At 64.5% G+C, this 27,280-nt stretch overlaps 7 protein-coding genes across 7 annotated transcripts in view; 2 read left to right on the top strand and 5 right to left on the bottom strand.

Moving 5' to 3' along the window:
- Positions 1-6,604: 6,604 nt before the first annotated feature.
- EMIHUDRAFT_462691 (hypothetical protein) lies at positions 6,605-8,036 on the top strand (the record flags this gene model as incomplete). Its single annotated transcript, XM_005784395.1, has 3 exons — positions 6,605-6,775; positions 7,184-7,283; positions 7,411-8,036. 3 exons carry the CDS (start codon positions 6,605-6,607, stop codon positions 7,968-7,970), a joined length of 831 nt encoding a protein of 276 aa, XP_005784452.1. The 3' UTR covers positions 7,971-8,036.
- A 3,427-nt stretch (positions 8,037-11,463) lies between these two features.
- On the top strand, positions 11,464-14,009 carry EMIHUDRAFT_449479 (hypothetical protein; the record flags this gene model as incomplete). Its single annotated transcript, XM_005784394.1, has 6 exons — positions 11,464-12,031; positions 12,097-12,625; positions 12,706-12,814; positions 12,886-13,024; positions 13,266-13,409; positions 13,943-14,009. The coding sequence occupies exons 1-6, from the start codon at positions 11,571-11,573 to the stop codon at positions 14,007-14,009; spliced, it is 1,449 nt and encodes a 482-aa protein (XP_005784451.1). The 5' UTR covers positions 11,464-11,570.
- Positions 14,010-15,194: 1,185 nt separating this feature from the next.
- On the bottom strand, positions 15,195-16,457 carry EMIHUDRAFT_99026 (hypothetical protein; the record flags this gene model as incomplete). The annotated part of the gene is made up of 3 exons (XM_005784393.1): positions 15,195-15,614; positions 15,687-16,223; positions 16,359-16,457. 3 exons carry the CDS (start codon positions 16,455-16,457, stop codon positions 15,195-15,197), a joined length of 1,056 nt encoding a protein of 351 aa, XP_005784450.1.
- Positions 16,458-16,788: 331 nt separating this feature from the next.
- On the bottom strand, positions 16,789-17,634 carry EMIHUDRAFT_99025 (hypothetical protein; the record flags this gene model as incomplete). The annotated part of the gene is made up of 2 exons (XM_005784392.1): positions 16,789-16,944; positions 17,101-17,634. The coding sequence occupies 2 exons, from the start codon at positions 17,632-17,634 to the stop codon at positions 16,789-16,791; spliced, it is 690 nt and encodes a 229-aa protein (XP_005784449.1).
- A 2,821-nt stretch (positions 17,635-20,455) lies between these two features.
- EMIHUDRAFT_202553 (hypothetical protein) lies at positions 20,456-21,241 on the bottom strand (the record flags this gene model as incomplete). Its single annotated transcript, XM_005784391.1, has 1 exon — positions 20,456-21,241. One exon carries the CDS (start codon positions 21,239-21,241, stop codon positions 20,456-20,458), a length of 786 nt encoding a protein of 261 aa, XP_005784448.1.
- Positions 21,242-22,708: 1,467 nt separating this feature from the next.
- Positions 22,709-25,442, bottom strand: EMIHUDRAFT_202551 (hypothetical protein; the record flags this gene model as incomplete). Its single annotated transcript, XM_005784390.1, has 5 exons — positions 22,709-22,808; positions 22,925-23,086; positions 23,205-23,485; positions 23,596-25,216; positions 25,291-25,442. 5 exons carry the CDS (start codon positions 25,440-25,442, stop codon positions 22,709-22,711), a joined length of 2,316 nt encoding a protein of 771 aa, XP_005784447.1.
- Positions 25,443-25,715: 273 nt separating this feature from the next.
- The window catches only part of EMIHUDRAFT_462689 (hypothetical protein), a gene marked incomplete at its 5' end in the record, with an annotated part of 6,435 nt that continues 4,870 nt past the window's right edge, over positions 25,716-27,280 (bottom strand). The window contains 2 exons of the mRNA XM_005784389.1: positions 25,716-26,590; positions 26,751-27,182. Coding sequence (XP_005784446.1) covers positions 26,286-26,590; positions 26,751-27,182 — 737 coding nt within the window. The 3' untranslated portion in view covers positions 25,716-26,285. The remainder of the gene's footprint in view (positions 26,591-26,750; positions 27,183-27,280) is intronic.

Below are 27,280 nucleotides of genomic sequence, written 5' to 3'. Positions count from 1 at the left end.
TGGCCCAGGGGCTGTGGCCCTACGCAAAGCACGCAGGAAATTGCCGAGCGTGCCGGGGTCCAGCCGGCCCCGCTCGGGGAGTTGAAGGCGGCCGCCTGTGGTGACAAGGGCTCTCCGGAGAGGCCTCAACGCACCACGCGAGTGGCGGCCGCCACTCCGACGCGGCGCCGGTGGCGCTGCGAGAGTGCGCACCACCACCAAATGCCCGCCCAAGGCACGGACGTTTCTTTCTTCTTAGAATTCTTTTATAGTTTTGGAGCTCCGGGAGATGTTTGGGGGGGCGGCGGCGGCTGGCCGCACGCTATCCACTTGTATCCACGCGTGCTTCTCTCCGCGCGCAAGCGCATGCCGCCGCCGCCGCCGCTCACGCCGCCGATCGCCCCCGCCAGCCGCCCAGCCCTCCCCCACGCCACCCGCCTTCCGCCGCCACCCCCCGCCCCCGCCGTTTTGCCTTCGCCACACCCGCTCGCCGCCACCCTCCCCCTCGCCATCCGCCTCCCGCCGACATGCATGCGCCTCCGCCGTTGCCTTCGCCACCTGCTTGCTCCATCACCCTCGCCCAGGGATCTACAATGCTGTCTTAAGGTCCGACAGGTTCGGCACCGGGCACCGCCTCGGTATACAAAATGCGCCTGCGGGCGGACCCTTACAGATCACAGATCACCTGCTTGCCGCCGCCGCCCTCCACCTACCTCGCCCGCCTCCACCACCCTCGCCCTCCCCCCACTCCCATCGCCGCTCCCGCTTCCGCTGCCCCTCCCGCCGCCACCCTCTCCTTCGCCGTCCCTCGCCTCCGCCGCCCCCCCTCTATTCCACCCCTCGCCTCCCCCGCCACACTCCGAACCACCCGCCGCCCGCCCATGCCAACTTCCGTCGCCCTCCTCCTCCCATCTTCCCGCCCTCCGCCTTCGCCATCCCCCCCCCCCCTGTGCATTCCACCCCACCCGCTCCCTCGGCCCGTCTGGCGCCCATGCATTCCGCCCTCCGCCCTCGCCCTCCGCTCCGCCCTATTGCGCGCCAGTCCCGTGCCTATAGGATTCCTAGAGTGTGAGAGTGTGTGAGTTGAGAGTGAGTACACACACACACACACACACACACACACACACACACACACACACACACACACACACACACACACACACACACACACACACACACACACACACACACACACACACACACACACACACACACACACACACACACACACACACACACACACAACGTCCGCCCTCTCGGGCTGGAAGGAGGTGTGCGAGAAGCGCACCGCGTGTGGGGTGTGTGTGGCCTGGCTGGCGAGTTTTTGGCCCGTCCGTCTGTCTGTGCCGCGTCCTGGGTGCCCCCCCCTCCAACCCATCCGCTAGGTCATGGGCTTGTCTCGCGCGCGCGTGAACAGGGCAGAGACAACGGCTTCTCGCCCACCGCCGTTCTCAAGCTGCGCCGCCTCGCGCGCAAGGTCGCGCGCGGCAGCGTCGACCGCACGGCCTACTCGCCCAAGTACTCGCTTTCTTTTATGTCCCACCATGCAGAGCGCATCTCTCTCTCTGTTGTGCGAGGCGTGAACCGCGCCATTCGCTCTCACCTGGCAACCCTGTCTGCACGTCTCGCGCGCGCGTGAACAGGGCTCCAGGCCCCAAATGACGTGTGAGTGTTAGAGTTGTTTGGTATTGCTAAAAATCTCTCTCTCTCAGAGAGAGAGAGAGAGAGAGATATTTTTAGCAATACCAAACAACTCTAGTTGTTTTGTCACACACATAGTTGAGGTTAGGTAGAAAGGTGAAGAACAGTCTGGCTCGGACGGACACCAACGCGACAAACACCCCAAATGACGTGTGAGTGTTAGAGTTGTTTGGTTGGTATTGCTAAAAATCTCTCTCCCCCAACGCGAGAGAAATCACGACTCTCACAGTGATTTGGGCTCTCTCTAGGTAGGTAGGTAGAAAGGTGAAGAACAGCCAGGCTCGGACTGGACACCAACGCGGTATGGGTGGACGCTAGACAGATGATGACTCTCTCTCCCTCCCAACGACCGAGAAAAAATAAAAAATCGCTTCTTCGATGGCGTCTTACCCGAGTGGCGGGCGCCGAGCGGGTGTGATAGCACACAGCTATCGGCACACCCACGCCATACACACACCCGTATATGCGTGGCAAGGCGAGTCGCAAGGCCGAGGAGCGGGCGCCTCTCGCCACGCCCACTTCCATCTGGGTGCCAGGCGACGATGACGGCGACGGCGACGACGACTTTGCCACCGCAGTCGACGAGGAGTGTTACACGGAGCAGGAGCGGCGTTCGCTCGGGGAGCTCAGAAACCTCTCGTTCGGCGCGCTCGAGCGCATGGTCGAGCGGCTGGGGCTCGAGATTGACCCGGAGTGCGAGAAGGAGGACCTCGTGCAGGCAGTCGCCATTCACGGCGGCGTTGTGCCCAAGCATCGGCCGCCGCTCTCGATGAACCCTTTTGGCGCAAAGCGGTATGGGCGGCGGGAGGCCGGTGTGTGGCGCCACCGCTGCTTCGCCGCCTCCCTCCTCCTCTTCCTCGCCGCCTTCTTCTTCTTCGTCCGCTCGCTGCCGCCCGCCTCGCCTCCGGAGCCCGCCTCCTTTGCCGACCGGCCCGCCTCAGGACCGGCCTCAGGCAGGACTGCTGGCGGCGGCGGCGAGCAGGGGGAGGAGGTCGACGGCGTCTCCCCCGCGGCGTTGAGTGGCTTGGAGGATGAGGAGCGGGAGCGGGAGTGGGAGGGGGGCGGGGGGGGGCGCCCCTGCATCGCACCCGAGCTCAGCGCGAGAGTCAACCTGAGGTGCGACCACTCACCGCACTCACAGCCTGACCCTGACCCAGGACCCTGACCCTGACCCTGACCCTGACCCTGGCCCTGGCCCTGACCGCCTCACCGCCTCACACACACCCGGCTGGCCACAGCCGCTCGGACACAACGCCCTTCCTCTCCCTTCTCAGCCCCGCACCACGTGCGACGCCTCGCCCCTCCGACGCCTCTCCTCGCCCCATAGGTCCCTCGACCCTCCCGAGCGCTGCTCCTCGCCCGAGCGGAACCGGAACCCGCTCCGCTGTACCGCCGCCTACGTCACCGCCTCGCCCTCTGTCGCCCGACGCCAGATGCGGAACAGAAGCGGAACTCCGCATGGGAAGTAGCGCACCCAAAACGCGATCTCGAGACACTCTCGAGACACCCCTCTTTCACGCGGCGCAACACCGCGTGCCCGCATCTCCACCGCCTCTCCGCCCCGCCCCACAGGTCGCGTTCGCGTGCGCCTACACCCTCGACGGCGACGACGAGGCGGACACGACTTGCTTCGAAGACCGCACGCCAATACCCTGCGCCACGCAGCCGCCGCACCCAACCCCGCCGCCGCCGTCGGCGGTACCACCACCAACAGCTCCTCCCGCTTCGCCCTCTCTGCCGACGTCGCCACCACACCCGCCGTCGCCCCCGCCCACCCTGCCGCCGCCGCTGCCGTCGCCCTCGCTGCCGCCCTGCACGCCGCCGGGGCTGGACAAGTTCGGGGGCGAGCGCGCGCGGGCGGGTGAGCCTCTCTAGTGCGCCTCTAGTGCGCCTCTAGTGCGCCTCTAGTGCGCCTCTAGTGCGCCTCTAGTAATGGCGAGCCCGAGGACGTGCTGCCGCGACGTATGTGTGCACTCTCTCGAGGACGGGCTGCCGCGACGTATGTGCGCACTCTCTCGACTCGAGAGAGCGTGTGATTTGTGCACCCACCTGCTACGCTGCTAGGGCTGAGCTGCTGCGACCTCGAGTGCCTCGAGGACCGCCCTGCCGACGACCCGGACGCGTCAGCCTACCCCCAGGTCGTGATGCAGTAGTAGTGGGCAACGCTAAGATACAATTATAATTATACGCGTCAACCTACCCCCCCAGGTCGTGATGTGCCGCGCTCGCACTTGCGGGTCCATCGACCCGCCCTCGCCGCCTTCGCCGCCGCCGGCCCCCCCGCCGCCCCCTCCGGCGGCGCCTCCTCGCCCGCCGCCGCCCCCTCCGTCGCCGCCCGACTGCAGCGCGGGCGTGTGCGCGGGCAGCGAGGACGAGACGTGCTACTCCGAGCCCCGCTGCGACTCACACAGTTGCGTGTGCTCAGCACTGTGCCCTTCAGTGCCTAGCGCAGTGCACTGTGGACAGACTCGCCCCCTTTGAGTACCCTTTGAGTACCCTTCGAGCACCCATGTGCCGCGTGCTCTGCATCTCGCTGCGTCTCTGACCCCTCCCGCACCCTCACAGGCGCCGAGCTCCGCGACCGCAACTCGCAGTCCGTCCCGATGCTCGCGTGCACCGCGGGGGGTGGAACCGAGTGCCGCTCCTGCTACGTCGGCGAGTCGTACCCCCTCGCCAAGTCCCGCCCTCCGACCGCCCTCTCGGCGCGGTGGCAGGACTGCCCGCCCGGCACGGTCTGGAGGCCCCTCGCGACAGTCTTGCGGGAGAGGCCTCCGCCAGAGGCGCCTCCCCCTCCGGCGGCGCCTCCTCGCCCACCGCCGCGGCCGCCGGTGCCCGACTGCAGCGCGGGCGTGTGCACGGGCAGCGTGGACGAGACGTGCTACTACGAGCCCCGCTGCGCAGACTCCCCCATGGCGGGGTGCAACGCCGGCGGCAAGCCGACCTGCCGCTTTTGCGGCTTTGGCGGCTTTGCGTCCATCCCGTGCCCGCCGCCGCTGTAGAGGGGATTGGGGATGAACTCGCACACCGGGGATGAACTCGCAGGAATTGGACCTTTCTGCGAGTGGCGTCACCGGTGTGTGTGCGGGGCGGGTCGCCCTCGCCGCTGCCCTGGGGTAGCACGCGGGGATACACTCACACACGTCCGGTTCCTCGCCGCCCGGGGGATGCAGCATGCATGCACTGTATGTGTGTAGATGTGTGTGGCCACTCTGTTCTTCTTCTCCTAAGCTGTGAGCTCACCAGCTAGAGCTCACACGCAGTGTTCTGAGACTGTCGTGGCTGAGTGGCGCGAAAGCGATTTTTTCATCGGCGCCTCAACCTGGCAGCGGCCTTCTCTTCCCCACACCGCGGAGCTCGTTCAATGAAAGCACTCTTCCTCACGATCGGCTTCCTCGCGCTCGGCGCCGCCGAGTGGAGCACAGAGGAGCTGCGGGAGAAATCCGACACCGTGCCTTTCTTCGAGGACTGCTGGGACGCGTGCGGCGGCGTCGCGGGCCCGTGCAAGGCGCGTGGGCTCAGTCGCTTGGATAGGCGGTCCGATCTATGGAATACGGGCTGCTTGAGCCTAGGCGTGCGGCACAGACAAGGCCTGCTGCAAGACGCCAGGGTGGTTCGAGAATTTGGACTTTGACAGTGCCGAGGACGTGCCGAACGGCTGCCCGAGGTCGGCTTGCGAGAGCTACCACTGCTGCGTCGATGCGGTGCGCACCCCGCGGCGCCATTGTGAGCCCAACACTGCGCGCCTCACGCGCAACTCGTGTTCCGCAGGTGCCCTTCCCCCCGTCGCCGCCGCCTCCGCCGCCCTCGCCGCCGCCGCCGCCGCCGCCGCCGCCGCCCCCACCTCCTCCTCCGACGCCGCCTCCGACGCCGCCACCCTCCCCTTCCCCGCCTCCCTCGCCGCCACCCCCTTCGATGCCGCCGCCGTCGCCGCCCCCGCCGCCGTCGCCGCCCCCGCCGCCGCCGCCCCCTCCTCCTCCGCCGCCGCCGCCCTCGACCCCGCCGCCCTCGCCCCCCCCTCCGTCGACCCCGCCGCCGCTGCCGCCCGCGGCCCCGCCGTCGGCGAACTTCCTCGCGACCAACCAGGAGCGCGCCGTGGCGCTCGGCGCGGCAGGCGTCGCTGGCGGCGCACTCTACCTGGCGCGCGTCACACATGCAATCTCTCTCTCTCTCTCTCACGCGCACACGCACACAAGTACGCACACCATGACGCACACGCACACACACGCACCGTCTCCTCGGACCCCCTCCCCCCCCTCCCGCCTCCCCCTCCCCCTGACCCTGAACTTGCTCGGGCGCAGGTGACGCGTGGCGGGCGCCCGTCGCCGCTCGTGTGAGAGGCCTAGAAGGGGGGAGGTTGCTGCAAGCGAGGTTAAAACTGGCGGGAGAGCCGCGGGCCTGGCGTGGGAGAGCAAGCCGGGCCGCCCTTACCTCGCGCCGCCCATGCCCCATGGAGGGCGCGGGCGTGTATTAGTTGGGAGACGCCGCGAGAGGACGAAGACAGGGGGGTTACCCTCGACGCACGACGGCGTTCTCACCGAGAGAGAGTGGTGAGTGAGTCAGGAGGGTGATAAGACTATGAGAAGTCAGCGCCCTGCGGGCCGCGCTGCCGATATGCCTGGGGTGCGTGCAGTTATTACCTCACAAACACAAAAGAACCCACACAGGGACCAGACAGGAGGATCACTCACGCGCACGGACCACAGTCGAGAATGGACAGAAAGAAACTCAGTGCGCTGGGGAGAAGAAGACTCTCTGTAGATGCAAACAATAGGACGAACGCAGTTTCTTTTCTCCGATGACGCCGAGGCGCGCGACTCTCTTTTTTTTGGCCCGCGCCAGAGTCACCCCAACGCGGGCCAAAGAGAGGACGCCACAACGCCGCGCTGCCGCCGCCAGCGTGCGCGGTCAAGCCGTATAGCACAGCATGGACGTGATCGAGGATGACGATTTCGACCTCGACGAGATGCTCGGCGTCGAGACCGCCGAGGAGCCGGCGCCGAGCGACCAACCGCCCGACCCACGCCGGCACCGCGTGGTGTGCAAGCACTGGTTGCGAGGGCTGTGCAAGCGCGGCGACGACTGCGACTTCCTCCACGTGTACGACCCGGCCCGCATGCCGCAGTGTCTGTGCGTCGCCCGCCCAGCCCACGCGTTTGCCCGCGCTTGCGCCACCTGCCCACACCGCCCGCCACATACACGCCACCGGCTGCTCGCTGTCTCGGTGCCAGCGCGTGTTCTCACCCTGCCGGCTGGTGCCCGCAGCTTCTTCCAGCACTACGGCGAGTGCACCAACAAGGACTGCATCTTTCTGCACACTCGCACAGAGGAGAAGGCCCGGCCAGGCAGATGCGGACACACGCCTCCCTAGCTCTGAGTCGGAGCCGCCGAGCCGCGAAGCACGCCGTACAGTCCGGAGCGGTCCCGGCCTAACGCGCCAGGGGCCCATCGCTTGGGGGCCGATATCTCTGGGGCGGGCCAGCTGACGAGCGCCCCCTCGCGGCAGGTGTCCGACTGCCCTTGGTACGACCGCGGCTTCTGCAAGCACGGCCCGCGCTGCAGGAACCGGCACACGCGGAAGACGGTCTGTGTTCACTACCTCGCCGGTGCCCCGCCCCTTCGTCCCCTCCGCCCCTCGCCCTCGGACCATCTGCCGTGCCCCTCGGCCCCCTCTCTCGACCGCCTCCGCCTCTCAACTCCCGCCCTCCTCCCCTCACCCCTGCCTCCCCGCAGGCTTCTGCCCCAACGGGCCCGACTGCAAGTTTGCGCACCCGCAGTTTGCGCTGCCAGTCCTCACGCCGCGCAACGAAGGCCCAACGTACGGAGGCACGGGCGCCGGCATCGGAGGAGGCGGCGACGCGGCGGCGGGCGGCGGCGGCGGCGGCGGCGGCGGCGGCGGCGGCGGCGGCGGCGGCGGCGATCTCAGTGGCGCGCGCGACTTCGCCTCGGTGACTTGCTTCAAGTGCTGGGAGAAGGGGCACTACGCGAACCGCTGCCCCAACGGGAGGCGCGAGAACCCGCAGCCGGCCGGGCAGGGCGGCGGCGGCGCGCCTCAGCCGGGCGAGAATGGCAACTGGCTCTGCCCGGCTTGCTCCAACGTCAACTTCCCTATGAGAATCGTGTGCAACCGGTGCAAGGCTCCGCGGCCGGACAGACAGGCGGGGGGCCTAGGCGGAGGGGGAGGGGGGCCTGGCGGCGCCGGCGCCGGCGGCGCGTTCGCCGGCGGGCAGCAGTCGCAGCAGATGTTGCAGCTGATGAACAGCATGATGCAGCAGCAGCAGGGGTTCATGTAGCGTACAATAGAGATCAAAATAGCATGTCATCTCGCGCATTTTAAGCTCCTCTGATGTTGTGTGTGACGGCTCACGCAAACTTTTTTTGCTCGCACACGGCAGGTGCGGGCACACACACGACACAGATCACAGTTGACTGTTGAGGCCTGAGCCTGTGCCTGAGGACATGCTGACAGAGCTTAGATCTACCCTCTTATACACACACTTGGCCGCCCTTGTAAGGCTGGAAGAACTCCAACGGGTTCTGCCCGGCGGCGAGACCGATAGTCTGGCTGTCGTCGATGTGGTTGGACGGGTCTGCAATGTATCGCCGCACCTCCTCGCGGTCTTCTCGGGTGTAGAAGCCCGGCTGCGGCGGCTCCACTTTGGTCATGTAGCAGCAGAAAAGGAAGGATATGCCCTCACCGGTGTACCACTGCCAATGCTGAGTGCTGTCCCATACACCCTTGAAAGGAATGGCCCGTCCTTTCACGACGACGATCCAGTAGAGAAGCAGGTATACGGCAGTGAAGACTCCGAAAGGGAGCACGAGCGGAAGGACGGAGCCGTCCATTTACCGTACTGTCGCGGCCTAACGTCTGCCCAGGTTAATCGGGACACGACCCCGGCGTGAACACAATAACTAATCCGCTCGGACAGTCGCGCACCGCACCGGGACGTGCGACTGTCTCTGTTTGATGATGTAGTGTAATAAAGCCCTTATTTTATGCCGATATCTTCTCCCCCGGACCGCCCGTCCGGCACCGCTCCGGGACGCACGCCGGTGAAGCACCAGCAAGCTGCGGTACGGCTGGCATCGCCTCCCCTGGCTTAGTTAGTTAGCTATATTAAAAAACTGAATGAAGAAGGAAGGAAGTGAGATTGAGAGAGATATTGGCAGAGCACCGGGATCTACCGGGACGCGGGCGGGCGATCTGAGGTCCAACTAGGAAATGGAGGGGATTCAGCTGAGCAGCCCCCGAACCACCAACGAGCTCTCGCACCCACCCCCACCTTCTTTGCCTGTGGGTGGGTGCCTGGGCGCTTGGGACCTCTCTCTCTCCTTACTAACTAGTAGCCAGCACCTCGCCGTCGGTCGGTGTGCACAAGTGTGAGTGAGTGGGTCCAAAAAGCCATGCTTCTTCCTGTCCCGTTGATGGGGCACCCATCCAGGGGTCACGAGTGAGTACACCAGGGGTCACGCCCCCCTGGAACAACCGTACGCTCCCGCACCATCTCCATTGCTTGGTTTTACGACCTTGCCACCACCGGGAGGCGGCCAGGGCTTCATAGACTCGGTCGAAAGACCCCAGATTGGCATCCATGCCTCTCTGGACAGGGTGGCCCGCCACAAGGACCCCAGGAATTGCGACTCGCCGCTTTCCTCCCGCTGTGATTCTGTGTGAGCTCTGTGTCTTGTTTTGCCAACACTACACCTACAACCAGGGGTCACGGAGCACCCCCTACCTCTCACGGTCTCGGGCACCGCACCCCGTGCTGCCACAAAGCACAATGTGCTGCCACAAAGCACCACTAGCGATTTCGCGCGGAGGGCGTAGTGAAGTGCTGGGGCGCTCACTGTGTTTTATTCGGGTGGGGATCCATCAGTGGTAAGCGGCTTTAGTCACAGATCCAAGCTCAGACGTCACACCAACACCACAAACACGCTCACTTCGCCGCTGCTGTAGATGCTTAGGGTACCCCTAGGGTTCTGAGGGCCGGATTGTTTTAAGACCTTTTAAGAAATGAGGAGATTTGGGGGCTCAAATTGTCATTTAAGAGATTGCAGGCACGGGGGGTCCCTCTTTTAAGACCGTTTAAGAAATCGGCCTCACCGACATGCGTCGCTGGGTTCCGCGCCGGTTTCTCCAATACTGCCGTTATTAGGCACGAACCCGCCACTGAAGACACATCTGTAAGTCTGGTGCACTGGCGGGAGCCATACTCGCATAGGGGACGCGTGCCAGCTGACTGTAGCCAGCTTCCCGGCCTCCGGCGTGTCTACCGGGAGCCTCCCGGACCATCGACCTCGGGAGCTCTCCCGCACCGTTTAAGCGTTTAAGACCGTTTAAGGAATCGGCGGCCCAGCAGCTCTTAAAACCTGCCATGGCAGGTTTTAAGCCGTTTAAGCCGCAGGCACCCCAGGGCCCACCCTTTTAAGCCTAGGGGTACCCTAAGTGTAGATGGGCCTCCGGGGGCCCATGCTACGTCGAAGCACAGACCCGATCTCGGCACTTACGGGCTGCCACGCGCCCGCGCGCGGCGCGGGCCGCACCGCCCATGCCCCCGGGTCATCGACCCCGCCTCTCGGCCCTCTCGGCCCTCAGGAGCGTGCGGGAGACCGGCGAGGGGCGCGCCGCGTGCCGCCTGCAGAGCCGCCAGAGGCATTGTCGCCTCCGCTGGCGGGGTTCCCGCGCGCCCGCCCGCGCCCGCGCCCGCCCACGCCGCGCCCGCGGGCTCCGGATGCGCCGCCCTCCTTCTCCTTCTTCTCGATGGCAGTCCACGCGTGCTTGTCGACGGGTCGGCGGCGTGGTCGAGGGGAAGGTCGCCGGCGGCCGCAACTCTGCCGCCGTCGCTCCGCCGGCTCTGACCGAGTATCGGGCGTTGAGGCTCGGCGGCGCAAAGCGGGTCTGGCGCATCCATCGCCACAGCCTCGCGGCCGCGGTCGTGGCACACCTGGTGGCGGCTCTCGGGGCCGTCTCTACGGCGCTCGACACCGTGTGAGGTCGCCGGCGGCCGCACCTTTGCCGCCGTCGCTCCGCCGGCTCTAACCGAGTATCGGGCGTTGAGGGCGGCGGCGCAAAGCGGGTCTGGTGCGCCACGGCCACCACCCTTGCCACCGCCCTTGCCGCCGCCCTTGCCACCCTTTGCCGCCTTGCCTCCGCCGCGGGCGGCGGTGGGAGCGGCCTGCTGGGCTCGCATGTTGTCCGTGGCTGTGGACGGGCACGTGGAACGTCAATTCATGTTCTAACGGCCTCCGTCCGGGATTCAAACAAAAAATAGGGCCCTCTCGCAACCCCTCCGACCCCCCGGGCCCGTGGGCGTCGAAGAGGCGTGAGTCTGTCAGTAAGCGCGGGTTAGCCGTGGGTTCCACCGGGTTAAGCCACACTAACCCAGCACGGGTCAGCACGGGTTAGAACGGGTTACCATAACCCGACGCTAACCCGCGCTTACCGATACGCGATAGACTCACTCCATACACGCTCAACTTACCGATAACGGCGTTGCCGCGGAGAGCACCAAGGGGCAAGGTGCAGCCAAGCCGTCCGAGGGAGAGACTAACCCGGGTTAGCGCCGGGTTAGTCTCGGGTTACCATAACCCATGCTGACGTATGCCCCCCAGCCGCATGGGTTAGTGCCGGGTTAGTGCCGGGTTAGTGCCGGGTTAGTGCCGGGTTAGTGCCGGGTTATGGTAACCCATTCTGACCCGTGCTAACCCGTGCCGGGTTAGTGAGCACTAACCCGCGCTAACCCGCCTTAGCGAAAGACTCACAGAGGCTCTCTCGGGGGGCCGATCTGAGTCATGCTACCACGAAGCACACTGTGCTCGTCGAAGCACCGGGCCCGAGTCCGCTCAGCGATCTATTGACAATCCAGTGGTGATCTGGCTTGGTCGGCCGGATGTTCGTGCGTGTCGCTCCGCGATGTCCCGCGGCGCGTTGTCCCGTGGCAGGGCCGCGACGTGTCCTGCGAGCAGCCTCCACCGCCGTCGTCCGCCCGCAGCACGACCTCGGCGGCAAGAGCAGTCTGCTCGAGACCTCCATCCCTGCCGACGTGCCGCTGCAGGCATGGGAGGTTGAGGCGCACGCGCTGTACGCGTGCCTAGCCAAGAATGGTCTCTTCTCCACCGACGAGACGCGGCGCACCATCGAAGCCTTCGCCGCCGAGGCGTACTCGGACTGGGGCTACTATGAGAAATTCAGCGCAGCCTCCGCACTTCTGCTCCGGGAGAAGGGCCATCTCGGCGCGGGCGAGCTCGAGGCGGAGATCTACGGCGAGATGCAGTCGGGAGAGGGGCGCGCCTTTGTGGTGGGCGAGGCGGTGAGGGTGCGGGAGGAGGACTCGCACCGCACCTCGTGGAGGCTGGCACCGCACCACCACGCCGGATGGCCCGAGCCTCCGGCGGATCCTGCTTCGACCCTTGTAGGAGGCCGCACCTCCGCACGCCAGGGTACCTGTTCGGAGCCGCCGGCGTGGTCGAGCGCTGCATGGGCGAGTTCGCAGACCCGTCGCTCCTCGCGTACGGCGTCCACGACGCGCCCGCGCTGCCGCTCTACCGAGTGAGCTTCCGGCTCGGAGAGCTGTGGAGTGAGGCGGAGGCGGAGGAGGCGGACACCTCTGTCACGGTCGACTTGTACAGCACGTGGCTCGAGGAGCCGGCCGTGCAGCCCTCGGCGGCGGGTGGCGAGGAGGGCGGCGAGGAGGGCGGCGAGGAGGGCGTCGTGGTTCACGCGCCGGGCTGCCGCCCTGCACCGCAGCAGCAGCGGAGGCGCGAGGACAGCCATGAGCACGGCCACTCCCACGGCAGCAGGCGGCAGGTTGAGAGGGCGGCCTGCGAGGCGGAGGGACATCCTCGGCCCGGCTCCGCCGTCCACGAGGCGCTCCGTCGCCTCGCCGTGGCCAAGGGCCTCGTCTCGGCGTCGCAGCTCCGCCAGACCGTCGAGAGCCTCGAGACGGCGCGCTACAAGCTGCGCTTCAAGCTGCTCGTCGCCGCGCTGAGCAGAGACGTGCTCACGCCTGCCGGGCGTGCAAGCAGGCGCACCAAACCCTGCTCGGCGCGACGCTCGTGGCGACTGCGTGGACCGACGAGGCCTTCAAGCGGCGGCTGCTCGAAGACGCCAACGCGGCGGCTCCAGCGCTCGCACGTTCTCCGCCGCGAAGCCGGACCTCCCCCGAGCCTTCTCTGCGCTTCCCCGTCAGGCGGCCGCAGAGCTAGGCATCTCCGCGTCCAACCCGAACGCGCCGACGCAGGTCGTCGTGGTCGAGAACGATGCCGCCACACACAATTTGGTCGTGTGCACGCTCTGCTCCTGCTACCCCGCTTCGCTCCTCGGACCCGCGCCGACGTGGTACAAGTCGGCCGCCTTCCGCGCGCGCGCGGTGCCGTCGACCTGGCCACGCCCCTCCTCGAGAGCGGCACCTCACGTCCGCGACACGTCCGCGACGCGTCTGCAGGTGCGCCGGCCGCGCAGGCTTCTCGCGGAGGGCTTCGGGCTGCGCCTCCCTAGAAGCACGCGGCACTCGCGCCACCGGCCGCGTCGCCCCAGCCCTCAGCCACGCCTCGCGAAGCTTCGGGTGCCTCTGTCTCGGCCATAGGCTCGCCGTGCACGACGCGACCGCGGACCTGCGCTTCCTCGTCCTGCCGGCGCGGCCCGAGGGGACCGACGGCTGGTCGGCGGAGCAGCTCGCCACCCTCGTGACACGAGACGCGATGATCGGCACCGCGGTGTGTGAGGTTGGGTGACGGGTTGGGGCATGGGCCGGGGGGGAGATATAGCGCTGAGCGCGCGGGTGGCGGCTGGCGGGAGCCTGGAGACGAGTTAAAGCAGAAAGGGGCGATTTTTTGCACCCCACATCCAAGCCGTATACATCCTTTTTACAAAACGTCAGGGGCGGCGACCCCCCCATCTACAGATGATATGCGCATCTCCTAGATGCCAAACGCCATCTAGGATGCGTTTTCCATCTAAGGACACCGGGTGTCTCCGCGAGAAGATTTAAGCAGCTCGCCACCCTCGTGACACGAGACGCGATGATCGGCACCGCGGTGTGTGAGGTTGGGTGACGGGTTGGGGCATGGGCCGGGGGGGAGATATAGCGCTGAGCGCGCGGGTGGCGGCTGGCGGGAGCCTGGAGACGAGTTAAAGCAGAAAGGGGCGATTTTTTGCACCCCACATCCAAGCCGTATACATCCTTTTTACAAAACGTCAGGGGCGGCGACCCCCCCATCTACAGATGATATGCGCATCTCCTAGATGCCAAACGCCATCTAGGATGCGTTTTCCATCTAAGGACACCGGGTGTCTCCACTATGATTGGGTTCTCCGCGAGAAGATTTAATCATCTTTAGATGGTGCCCTGCGTCTTTTGATACCTCTAGCCCGTGACATCTTGAGCACTTGAGCACTGGATAGGGTCGATTCCGCGTGGTACGGGACCCCTCGATCGTCTCGCCCACCCTCACTGGAGTGTTCATTGGGGGGGGGGGGTCATAAGCTCATAACAAACACGGTACAGGATCGAGGTGCACGCGTGACATCTCAGATACTGCAGTCGTCTTCAGACGCACAACGGCACAAGCGTGCCGAGATGATACCCTCATCTTGGGTTAGTCCATGCATCCCAGGATGCAATGTGGCATCTGAGGATGCGCAATGCATCTCAGGAACATGAGCGCGTTGTCGGATTTTCCCAATATTTTCGCTCGACAGTGTCGGCGGTTTTTTGCCGAACCCGAACCCGAATTAAAAACCAGTCTTGCATATACAACCGCAACCGGGGTCCATGCAGTAAAGTCAGCATTAGCACAAGGGCTAAGAAAGTGCCCCCCCACCATCACTCACTGGCTCCCAGTTCCATATCACCATCAGTAGTATTCCAACAGTCAGACGACAGAGTAGTCACATCTCACTTAGCATAGCAACTGAAATTAGCATAGATTCATAGTCTCCACTCCAACTCGTTGATCCAAGGGCTCACACGCCGCTCAAGTCTTTATATTTAACTTTCTAATTAGATGCCGAGCATCTTTTGGGATGCGAAGCACATTGTGCTTCGCATCCCAAAAGATGCGATCTTCAGATGATTCGAGCATCCCAGGATGCTCCGGCATCTTAGTTGAAAAAACCATCTAGAGATGCTCTAGGCAAGACAGTGTGCTTCCTAAGTAGGGCGTATCTTAGATGCATATTATCTCAAGATGCGCATATATGCCATATCATCTGTAGATGCAAGATGGGGGGTTCGCCGCCCCCAACGTCATTCATTTATGAATATCCAACGAAGAATCCACGTCGAAGACTTAGGAAAGAGAGACTCCTACTGCAGACACACGCTCGCTGTGTTTTAGTGACTCAGTTTTGCTCTCGCAGCTCACGGCAGACTCAGTCTCAGAGTCAGAGCTCCCCCGGCCGCACCCGCGCACCCCGCAGCTTTTCAATGTGCACCGAGACCCCAGAAACGCAAGAGCCATGCCATGCACCGATCATGTGCGCGGTATGCGTGCGGGAGAGCAAGCCCTTCGCCTCAGAGCGTGCCCTCACGAATCGCCTGGAACTCGGCTCCCAGGGCGTGGATCTGGCCTGGCTCTTCTCCGGTGCAGCGGCCCTTGCCCGCGGTCGTTGCGCTCGGGTCCAGTGGGTTTTCGCCGTGCTGTCCCAGGGTGAGCGCCACGTTGGGGACGTTGGCAGTGAAGCCGAGGGAGAGGAACCGTCCCAGCGTGATGGGGTCCCACACCGGCAGCCCGGTGCCGACCTTTATTGCCCACGCGAACCCGCCTGCCTCGGTGCATTCGATCAGCCACGCGGCAATTTGCGGATTCTTCTCTTGCACCTTCTGGCAGTACGCCGCGATCTGAACCGCGATGTCGCGCCGGTCATTCACGGCGTCCGCACCCTGTGCATCCAGCGCATGCTTGAAGTCTTTCACCTCATCGAGGCCGACGACCTGTTCGGTGAGGGAGCGGAGTGAACGTCCCAGCTTCAGGCTCGCGCGCTGGCGTGGAAAGGGGCAGGGCACCTTGAAGCGGGGGTCGGAGAAGTTAATCATGATGCCAGATGGGTCCTCTGCGGCTGGGACGCTGCGCGAGCGCTGCCCGCCGTCCTCCTTCTGTTGGTCCTCGATGACGATGGGGAGCTTTTTCTGCACCGCCTGAAGGGACTTCTCGCTCGCCGTCAGTATCCCAATCTGTCCGCCCGATGGGATGGTGGCGAGGAGCGGCAGCGCGAGGACGAGCGAGGACATCATGACGGGACACTTGCGCCCGTACTTCTTCTGGGCGTAGTCTTGCGCATAGTCGCGCACCATCACTTGCCAGTACACGAGGAAGCCGCAGTCACCGACGATAAAGTCTGCGCCGTTGTCGATGAGCTGCCGGACCGCCCGCTCGAGCAGCTCCTTTCCAGTGGCGTCTAGTTTGTCGCCTGCCTTGGCCTTTGCGAACGTGAGCCCCTCAGCAGTTGCCGAGATGATCCGGAAGTCAAAGGAGCGCGGGTCCAGGATGTCGCCGAGGTTGGTTTGATACTCGTAGTCGATGCGGAGCACGCCCATCGTCACCTGTGGGAGCAAGTAGGGAGCATTGTCTGTGTTGCACGGGGTGGGGTGCAACCGAAACCCCCTCGCCCAAGACGTCGTGTACGGTGCCGATCGTGCGCATCTCTCTCTCTCTTCTTCTTCTCTCTCTCTTGGCACCTGTCGAATGCCGGCAAAGGCCTTGACCGTCGCCATGCCGTCCACCGTGTCGAAGTGGACCTGCGGCTCGTGATGCGGGTGGCTGGTGCAGTTCCCCATGCTCCCCGTGCAAATATAGCGAGAGGCGACGGCGCCCACTTGGGCACTGATTCCCCCGCCTCATTTCACGTTTCTCCTTCGTTTCGTTTCGGCTGGGGGTATTTCACAGCTCGTGAAGAGCCGGCTTGCATGTCTGACTGTCACTGCGATTTCGGCCCGGGATTGTGCTTTTAGAAGAGCCGACGAGAGTCGTCTGTGACACACAGTGTGTGGCTCTTTTTTTCTCGCGCGTTTATGCGGTGCCATTTTATGGGTTAATTTTATTATATAATTACTAAAAACAAGAATCTGTTACATCGATCATCGCCTCCTCGAATCACAAAAGAGATTTTCACGTATAGTAGTACGAGTGCAGAAAGTGGATGTAGGGGAAGCCCATCTCCTGGGCCACTCTCTCGCATTGCTCCACGCGCAGCGCGCCCGCGCCCTCGAAGACGGGCGAGGTGGACGAAGCGAGCATGCGGAAGGCCTCCTCGGGCGGCGCCGCCTGCGGCCGGGGTCGACAAACGCTCGAGGAGGAAGGCTCTGCTAGAAGGCTGCTGGGCTTGCCGAGAGTGCAGAGGTGGTGAGGCCGGCCCGATCTCGGTCGCGCGCGTCCGCCCCTCCCCCGCCCCTCTCCCGCCTCCCCTTGGCTACAGCCCACCGGCTCAAAGTCCAACACCTCGTACGAGAGCAGCGGGCTCCGCTCTCCGTCTGGAGAGGAGGGATCGACGATGTGTGTGGTCAGCCGGACGGGCGCTCCGCCGTCGCGCTCCACGAGCAGCTCGACCACCTCCTCGCCGTGGTCCTCGCGCCACCGCTCGCACCGCCGGCCTCGCGCCATCTCGTCTCCCACGAGCCTCATCGCCTCCGGCCACCGCGGCATCGGCATCGCCTCGCGCAGCCGTGACTTTTGGCACGCCTTCTCGCCGCCCAGCTCGAGCACGCTCCACTCGAACTGCAGGTCGTATCGTCGCACGAACGCCTTTGGAGGCTCGTGCGGAGCCACGCCGTCGTAATCGACGCGAGAGCGCCGCGCCGGAAAGTCGTAGTAGACGGTGAGCTGGCGCGTGCGCGGCGGGTAGTCGTCGGTGGCGTTGAGCTGGTGCGCAGTCGTTACGATGCGTGCCGAGAACTGGAGCGGCGGCGGCGGCAGCGAGCGGCTGCTGGTGGCGAGCGCGAGGAGCGCGGACAACATCACAGCGACTTAGCGAAACAACACACTCTCTCCCACACTACTCGGCACGCCACCGGCTGCGAGCTTGTCGCTATCCCTTGTCAGGAGCGCAACCCTGTCAGCGTCGCTCGAGGTCGGTATGCCGCTGATCACGGGTGGCGGATACGCCCGGTTTCTTTTTGTTTCGCGCCAACTGGGCATGCCTTGACGCTCTTCCTTTGCCTTGACCTGCCCAGCCCATCGAGAGGTTCTTTTGGGCTCAACCAGGTTTTCCGGAAAACAAAAAGGAAAACAGAGGGTCCCCAGCACTTTGCGTTTCCGGAAATTTCCAGGGAAAACAGAGGGTGTTTGGTGCTCCATTCTGGAAACTCGCGAGTTTCCCTGAGTCTGAGAGCTGGTCTGGGGCAAAATCTGAGGCAAAATTGAGGAAATCGACAAAATACCCAGGCGGTCGCAGGGTAATTTCCAGGTATACACGGGTTCTCCCTGAGGGAGGGTGTAGAGGATGTAGAGTGTAGAGCGCTGTAGAGCTGTAGAGATGTAGAGCGCTCTGGAGCGCTGTAGAGCTGTAGAGCTCTACATCGGCTGCGTGACGAACTGCCTCCGTTGTAGAGCGATGTAGAGCGCGATTTTGTTGTAGAGTTTGTTGTAGAGGCTCTACAGCCAAACCGCCGGGAAGGCAGTGACTCAAAGAGGTCGAGTCGCACTAATGGGGTGTCTCCGAGCTTACTGGAGCTCTGATGGACGGCCCTGACTATCCCTGACACACAGAGAGTCACTCTGACGGCACACAACACCCTATAACTGCGTCATGACCAGCCTGCCATGCGTCGCCGGTGCCGCATTCGTCGCTGTGCTTCTTTAGCAGGCGGTGGACTGTCGGCTGCGAGGACGGTCGCATTTGCGCGAGGCGAGGCGAGCATTTAGACGCGTTGCATGCGCCATGACTCGCGCCAGCGCGTGCGGGAGCTCCTGGCTGAGCGTTGAGTCCCAGCGAGTTGCGCTGGCCACGATCGCTACGCCGAGCCGAGCTGACGCGCCGAGGCGCCGGCCAGTCGCAGCCGCGAGGCATGCCACAGCAGCAGAGGCACCTGCCACCCATTGGGCGGGCAGACAGAAGGCCAGGGCAGCACTGGCTAGTGCAACGCGCCTCATGTCGGAGAGCGACCGTGCCTCGTTCGCCGCTTATGATGTAGAGTTTGTTGTAGAGATTTCACGTTGTAGAGCGCCTCTACATCGCTCTACAACGGAGGCAGTTCGTCACGCGGTGGATGTAGAGCTCTACAGCTCTACATTGCTCTACAGCGCTCCAGAGCGCTCTACATCTCTACAGCTCTACAGCGCTCTACACTCCTACATACATCCTCTACACCCTCCCTCAGGGTTCTCCGCGAAATTCCCGGCATTTTGCCGATTTGACCTAAAATTTGGCTGATTTTGGGCCCAAACCAGCCTCAGACTCGGCTCAGAGCCAAAAATTTGACGATTTCCACGCAGTTTTCCCGGGAAATAGAGAGGAAAAGAGAGGGTGCTGTAGAGAAAAAAGGAAAGGAAAACAGACGGGGTGCGAGAGGCAAACCTGGTTGAGCCCAAAGGTTCTTCCAAAGAGGCATGGGCCGCTAAGGAAGAAGAGAAGACATTTTCGTTAGTCGAGCCCAAATCACTGGGGGTGCCACATTTCTTGTTGGCTTCTAAAAACCTCTCTCTCTAAAAGGCTGACAGCGCGGGCGATGGAGCAAGTGCCCACGTCGGTGGGTGAACCCGCCCAGCCCCCCTCCGTGTTGCGATGCGCTCCCCGCTCCCGTTCCCCTGTGTCCCATCGCCATTCCAAGATCCTGCTCGTGCAGGTGGGGACCCTGTCCTTCTCACCCTTGCGCCGTTTTATTTATTTACACTGGGCACGCGATCTCTTCTCTCTCGCGATCTTTAAATAAATAAAACGGACACCTCTACTGTGAGATGGGTAAAAAGGAACAGGTCCCCGCCCGTGCGATCTTTGTGCAGGGTTCTTTGTGGGTGTGGTCGGCGACTAGCCGGGGTCGTCCTCTCCCGATGGGGGACTAGCACTAGCCGTCTCCCACATGGTCCCTCGGGTCCCTGCCTGCTGCTCCTAATCTCTTCGTACATCCTCCTGCTGATCTCCGCAAAGATAAGTCCTGCTCCCTCCCTCGTCTCGCCCTGGCCCCTGCGCGTCTGCTCCGCCTCCCCGTCGTCTGCCCTGCGTCGTCTGTTGACGGGTCCTCCATACTAGTAGTCGGTCGAGGTCGCCGCCCTCCTCGTGCCTCTTCCCAACGTTCCCTCGACGGCCGATGCCGTCTGGTCCGACTCCGCCGCCCCCGGGTCTGCCCTGCCCTCGTCTGCACTAGCTTCTGCTTCGTCATCACTGGCGCCTCTCCTCTTCTTTCTCCTCTTCTTGTACGTACTTTTAGCTCTCTCTCTCTTCTTGTACGTACTCTCTTCTCTCTTCTTGTACGTACGTACTTTTAGCTTACTGGGAGAAAAGAGAGAGGGGGTTGTGTTCTCTAGGCCCCTAGGGGCCCTACGCGCGGCGTGAGAGCTCGGAAGCGAGCTTAGCACGGCGATCGAGGATGGCACGGTTCACCCCCTTCACCGAAGCGATGGAGATGCGTTCCGCGTGGTGTGACACAAATGAGAGGCGGGAGTGGGGAGGGTACGCGGTGCGGTCAACGCCCGAGCGTTGAGCCTTGCGCGCAAGGCGGTTGATCTTTGCAACTGCAGGCGGCGAGAAGCCGCCGCCGAATGTCTCGTGGAGAAGCAGGTTGAACTTGTTTCGTTTGCCGAAGATCCCTTCTCTCTCTTCTTGTACGTACGTACTTTTAGCTTACTGGGAGAAAAGAGAGAGGGGGTTGTGTTCTCTCTTCTTGTATGCTTTGTACATCGCGTCGATTCCTTTTCGCGTGAGCACCACCCTGAAGCCCGCCCAGCAGCTGAACCGCTCTTTAAGTCGAAGGAGCATCATCAGTCTCACCCACTTCGCTCGCTGCCCACTGTCGCCGCTCCCTCCCGCTTGAGCCGCCGTCGCGGCCCTCGTTCGTCCCACTGGCTGTTGGCCCGTCCCTGCGTTGCCTGCGTTATCCCTCCTCCTCCGCGACTCCCTCAAGGCCGGGCGGGCCTCCTTCCACCCAGCGAAGAGCTTCCTCAGCCACTCGATGTGTTCCTCTCTCTTCATTATGCGCGCCGTAGCCTCATCATTGAGCTGGTTCCACCTCTGCACCGCTCCCGTCGCCGCCTCGGCCACGACTTGCAAGTTCCTCGTGACCCCGGCGCCAAGGTCCCTCCGACTCTTCTCCGAGAGATCATCTACCAGCGCCGGTAACACCCCCCCGACGGCAGGGGCTATTGCATCGTACCCGTCCTCATCCAGCATCCTATAGCGTGAGCCCTTCAGCGCAGCGACATGCGCTATCCTCAGCGTCTTCAGCGTATCCTTGGAGTCGGGCGCCGCCTGTGCTACTTTGCTGATCGCCGTCCCCGTCTGCGCTCGCGCTACTCTGAGGAACCATCTGGCCTGCTCCACGTGCGCCATTGTCGCTCTAGGTGGGTTCTCATCTTCCTCGGTCAATCGCTGCGCGGCTTTCCGCACGATCGGACACAGCGGGTCCCACATTGGTGCTGCCCTCCTCGCCGCGTCCCTCGCGGCCGTACAGACGAGGCAGCCCCTGAGTTCGCTCCTTGTGGCGGCGCCCGGGGGGTCTCTCTCCCCGCCTCTCCCCGCATGATCCTCTCGTGGTGCGCTCCGTGTGGCACCCCCGCCTGCTGCCGCACCCGCGCTCCCGTGACGGTCTTTGTCACCACGTTGTGATCATCCACGTCGGCGAATTCAATCTCGCGCTCGCCGTGCTGATCCTTGATCCGCTGGCGCTTGTCCCATTTGTGTCTCGTCGTTCCCCTGCCACAGCGGCCCCGTCAACCCTGCCGTGTGCGACCCCGCCGTGAGCCCCTCACCGAGCCGTCCTCGCACCCACTCGTTCGTGTGGCCGCGTGTGGCGTAATAGGTCCTCCGGTCCAGTACCTCCCGCCCCCACTCTCTGTCTGCCGTCCTCCGGCGGTCCGTGTACAGGCACGGGCGTGTCCTCACTGCTTCACGGATGACGGCGGTGGCATCCTCAATCTCGCTGGCCCCCATGTATGCCGTCGCCGCGGCGTCGGCGTAGGCGTTGCTAGCGCACCCCGCGTGCTCGCCGCGTGGCTCGGTACCCACAGGAACGTGACAGATTCGAGCTGGGCGATATCACGCGAAATAAATAAATAAAACGTCAAACTCTGACACGAGATGGGATTTAGGGACATGTGTCCCCGCCCTGCACGATCTTGGTGTGAGGGATCTTCAATCCGTGTCCCCCCTCACCCCTCGTCACAACCCGACACAGAAGAGCGGCAAGAGTTGGGGCTGCGGCTACGGCTGCGGCTACGAGAGGGGCCGGGGTCGCGGGAGAGCCGCTGCGCCGCGTGGACGCGCCTACACCGCTCTTGCTCCGCTCGCCACCTCTCGCAAAGGTCCAAAGCCATAGCCACCACCTCCTCCGGCAAGTCCTTTCGCCGTATCTCGGTTCTCGCCATCCCTGTCCACGCCTGGAAGAGCTCGTCTCTTTGTCTAGATCTTTCTCTTTCCTTTTACACTGGGCACGGGACTGGAACGCACTGGCACTAAAAAAAAAATTGCTTTCGAAGAAAAACGAGCACGCATATTCTCCCCCCTCCATTCTCTCCCCCTTGGCGTGGCGCGCCTCTCCCCCAGCTCTCGGCGAGAGTCTCGGAGACTCTCGGTATCGCGTACTGCACGGAGGTGCACGAGGCTACCGTGGGCCCCGCCTGCGCGCTGGGGGTTCGCACTGGCACTAACACAGGTACACCGAAAAGAATCCCTGTCGCGCGCTCCTCGGGAAGAAAGTGACAGAAAAGCGCGCAGGCCTAGTGCGATTCGCTCGCTCACCCCCCCGGACCAGCAACGGCAATCGCGTCGCGCTCCCGCTCCTCCCCAACCAAACATCGCGACGACCACCGACCAAAATACCACGTTCGTGCGCCGCACGCAGCCCGGCTGTCGCTCTATCACAAGCCCACGGACGCCGACTTAGGCGTCCAGCGAGTGCGCTGACGAGTGCGAGCTCCGGGGTGACGGGCGGAGCTCGAGCACCGCCTCCCGCAGGCTCTGTATCGATGCCGCCTCGGACCTACTCGGTGTGGCCCCAAAGTGAAGAGAGGACGGCCACGGTCAGCACTCTGTGCGCACGAGCTGAGGCTCCTCCTCGGCTGTCTGAGATCGAGGCTCAATCGATCCCTCGGTGACGGTATGCGCATCGCCTCCACCTCGGCCTGCTGCGCCAGCATAGGAACTTCCGATGGCCGCCGGCGAATAGCGGGCCTCGCGGCGTGCAGCGCCGCGCTCGGCAAGCCCGGAACGGCCGGGACGGGCGACGGCTTGGAGCAGAACCACTGCACAAAGACAGACCTGTATCACAGGTCCAGGTGTAAGAGACGCACGGATCGCCCGGTTGCGGAGCAAAAAGGGGCGCCGCCGCAGGGGCTGGTCAGCTTCGCCCTCCTCCTTGCACGCCCGTAGGCCCGACTGTGGCTGCTTTGGCGGGAGGAGGTTGACGAGGCCGGCGGCGTCGGGGAGCCGCGCCCGCCGCTGGCGCCGAAGCACGAGCAGGGCGGTCACCACGGCCATGGTCACGGCGAGGGACACCAGCACGACCGCCGCCGTCGCGCCGGCGCTGAGGCCGCAGGTGACCCTCTCCGGCTCGCCCCGCCCGGTGGTTCGGTCTTCGAAGCAGTGGGGCACCGGCCAAGTGTCTCCGGTGGCGACGCCACTCTGCACGCCGCTGCAGGTGTGCCATTCGCGCGTCTCCTGCAATGGTGCGCGGCGGAAGCGGTGGTGAGGAGCTGCGTGGGCATTCCTCCCCCACACCTCGGCTTCACCTCGGCTAGGGCTGCACGCCGGCCCTGTCTCTCGGCTACCTCTCGTTCGGCTGCCTGCATCCGCTCCACCTCATCGGCAATGTACCGCCCCGCCAGCGCCCACGCGAGAGCGAGCACCAGCACCAGGCCCACCCCGGTGGCGGCGCCCACCACCACCTGCGGCCCGGTGCTGCAGCCCATTGGCGCCTTCCGGGCCCAAAACGTTTTTCCGCCGCGAGCGCCGCCCCAACCCCAAATGCGCCGCCACCAGCGCGCGCAGCAGCCGCCGCGCCAGCAGAGCCCGACCGGCAGGACCAGCAGCAGCAGCAGGCCGGCCACGATAGTGAGGGCCAAGTGGAGGACGCCCTCGTCGAACACGCGGGTCGGGAGCTGCGAGAAGGTCTCCGACCACGGCGGCAGCGCGTCGCACGTGTAACGTACCCTTACGCCGTCGAATACCACGTTCTGCATCCCGTGGCCCGGCCTCGGGTCGCCCAGCAGCACGCCAGGTGAGTAGACCGGGTTGTTGATGGTGATGTCACGCAGGGTGATGTTGCGAAAGACACCGTTCTCGACGCCGTTGCACGTCGCCACGTCCGGCACCCAGCTAGAGGCGACAGGCCAGCAGAGCGAGCACGGGTTGGCGTTGCAGATTGGGACGAGCAGGTCATCGAAGCTGGAGACGCCCGACTTTGAGGCGCCCGGGCTGGACTGCTGCGCCGGTCCGATCCAAATGGGCCACTGCTCGGGCGCGTCCATGGTGACGTTCTCGATGAGGATGTCGCTCATCGTTCCGGAGCCCCGGAACTTGAGGTATATTCCCTTCCAGGTGCGGTCGAGATACGAATCGCGGATGGTGATGTTGCGCACGTGCGTGCCTGAGATCGAGCCGATGGCGATGCCGGTGCCGGACGCGTTGACTCGCTCGATGAGCATGTTTTCGCTGTATCCGTCCCTCGAGTCCTTGACGGCGATGCAGTCGTCCTGATTCCAGATCTGCACGTCGTGGATCCACACGTTCCGGCCCGACACATCGAGACCGTCGGTGTTGAAGGCAGAGGCGTCGAGCAGCGTGTGGCTGTGCGCCATCGTTCGCCTCGCCACCACCGCAGTGTCGCGGATCTCGAGGCCATCGGCGTGGTAGAACTTGGCGGTCCAGAAGCCAGCATCCTTGAGCAGGATCCGCTCGAACAGCACGTCCCTCCCCTCCGCCACTGTGAAGAGAAATGGTCGGTTCTCTCCACGCACGGCGTACCCAATCCATGGGTAGCCCCACCACTTGGGACCGCCGCCATCAAGCGTGCCGACCAGGCCGGGGCGGCTGCTCGTGAAGGTGACGTTGCGCGCTCGTGGGAATGCCATCGCATCCGCCGGGCACTCCGCACAGTGTGGCTGTCCCGGCCACTCACGGATGGGCGCTGAGAAAAAGAGCGTTCCATCGACGACAATGGACACGTCGCGCAGCCGCTTGACCCGGACGCCGCCGTTGAGGTGGAACGTCTCGCCCTCGGTCACCACCAGCGAGTCGCCGGGCTGCAGCCGCTCGAGCGCTGCATTCAGCGCGTCAGTGTTGTGCTGCCTCTGCGACGAATCTCCCGGTAGTGCGCCACAGTCCGCCTGAAGGTCGTATCTCATGTGGCCCTGTGCCTTCCCTGGGCTTCGTGGCAGTCGCCCGTCCCCACTTTGTCGGGCAGAATCGCCCGCCGCGACTAGCCAGTTCGCCCTGCTTTTTCGGGACGCGCGCGGAGTTGCCACGTGGCCTGGCAGCCCATGCTTTTTCCACCCAATTCAATGTTGATACGCTCAAGTCTGTGCGGCGTGGGTTTTTCTGTTCGTAAATAGATCCTCTCTATATCGATCGTGCGGAGGAAGATCCGTTTGGGCTTTGGCATTGGCCCGATTGCCATTGATTGCGCATTGGCATTGCGCACATTTTGGCATGTTGCTTCCGGCATGAGATTGAAGCAGGTGGACCCGGGGGTGTGTTGGGACTGTGAATGGTTTTCCTTTCGGCGCTTCTGGCCATGTCTCGCATGTGTGCCTCTGCTTTTGCTCTGATCACCACTGATGTCTGATGTGTGATGAATGACGTTGCGCGCGCAACTCGGTTCTCGGACTCGGTCCCCCCCTCTCCCCCACCAACGATGCCTTACGTCGATGCGCTTTCCTCTACTCGATATGAAGATTGAAAGCCTTGCCCTTGGCTATAAAGCCGTATTCGTGCAGAAATTTAAATGCTTCACAAACGCGGCCCCCCGCTGGGTCCTGGAACCGCACGCACCACTACGCAGGCGGGCCCCAAGTGGCCAAGGATTGCATCGCCAGCAGAGTACACACATCATACTACTCCATCCCCGGGCGCGGCTTGAGATAGAGCGGAGTGGGAGAGTGGGAGGGCGCATGTGGGGCCTGTCCGATGGCGCGGATGGAAAAGGGGCGCCACGCGGCTGCAGCCTCAACGGCCCGCGAACGCGTGCGTGTGTGTCTGCGAGCCTCTGCCGCCCGTTTCCGCGAGGCCGCCTCGCCGCCTCGCCGCCGCCGCCTCGCCACCGTCGCCTCCGTCCACGGGGCCCGCATCCGGCTCCCACCTGGCTCTCCTCCTCGCCGCCGTCCCTCGCCGCCCGCCAACGCACGAGACGAGGCCACCGCTCCTTCCCTCGTGACCACCACGCTGGGCGTGGGGCGCCGGAGCCGCGCCTGTACCTCCCGAGGCGCCGCCGGGGTGGCCGCCGCGCCGCGGCGCGCGCGCCTCAGGGGCAGTCGCTGTCGCATCGCAGCCGCTGCCCCTCGCCCGTCAGGGAGGGGGGGGTGGGGTCCGGAGCTCCCGCTACTTTCGCTCTTAGGGCTGCGAGGGCTGCGACGCGCCCTGCGAGGCGTACGCGTGCTGCGACGCGTAGCCGGACGCCTGCGACGAGTACCCGCTCCCTCCTCCGCCGCCCTGGCTCTGGGAGCCTCCCTGGGAGGCGTAGCCGCCGCCGTAGGAGTAGGCGTCGTCGTAGCGGTACTCGTCGCCTTGCGAGGAGAAGCCGGAGTACGAGGCGCCCGACGCAGAGTCCTGCGGGGTGCGGGAGAGCGGTGGTGGTGGGGGGTGGGGGGGGGAGACAGCGCGGCAAGTGGTGGCAAGGGCAGTGGTGGCGGCGAGGGCAAAACGGCGAGGGCATACGTGGCGAGAGTGGTGGCGACGGCGAGGGCTGGGGCGGCGGGTGCGGCGGGTCCTGCGAGAAGCCGGAGAGGTGGACGCTGCGCTCGTCGCCTGCGGAGTAGTACCCCGCCTGCGAGCCGTAGCCCGAGCCAGCGTACCCGCCCGCCGCGTAGCCGCCCTGCGAGTCGAAGCCGCTGCCCTGCGAGCCGTCCCCGAGCGAGAGGCCCGAGAAGCCCTGCGTGCCGTACGGGTCGGAGCGCTGCGACTCGGAGCGCTGAGAGCCGTAGCCGTACGAGCCCTGCGTGCCGTACCCGCCGCCTCCGCCGCGCCGGCCGCCGCCGCCAAGGCCGGGCAGGGGCGTGCCGTCCCCGAGGCCTTGCGAGGAGAAGGCGCCGACGTTTCCGGCGAAGAGGCGGTCCGAGGGGCGGTCGGGGCGAGGGCGCGCAAAGGTGACGTTGGAGCGGCGGAGTGCGGAGAGCGGGCCCTCCACGAGAAGCTCCGCCTCCTGCGCGGCGGTGGCGGCGGTGGTGGTGGCGGTGGTGGTGGCAGTGGTGGCGGCAGCGGTGGTGTGGTGTGGTGTGGTGAGTGTGTGTGGATGGGGGT

The sequence above is a fragment of the Emiliania huxleyi genome, assembly GCF_000372725.1.
Source record: "Emiliania huxleyi CCMP1516 chromosome Unknown EMIHUscaffold_17, whole genome shotgun sequence".
Classification (NCBI taxonomy): domain Eukaryota; phylum Haptophyta; order Isochrysidales; family Noelaerhabdaceae; genus Emiliania; species Emiliania huxleyi.
This window is presented reverse-complemented; position numbering and strand designations above follow the sequence as displayed.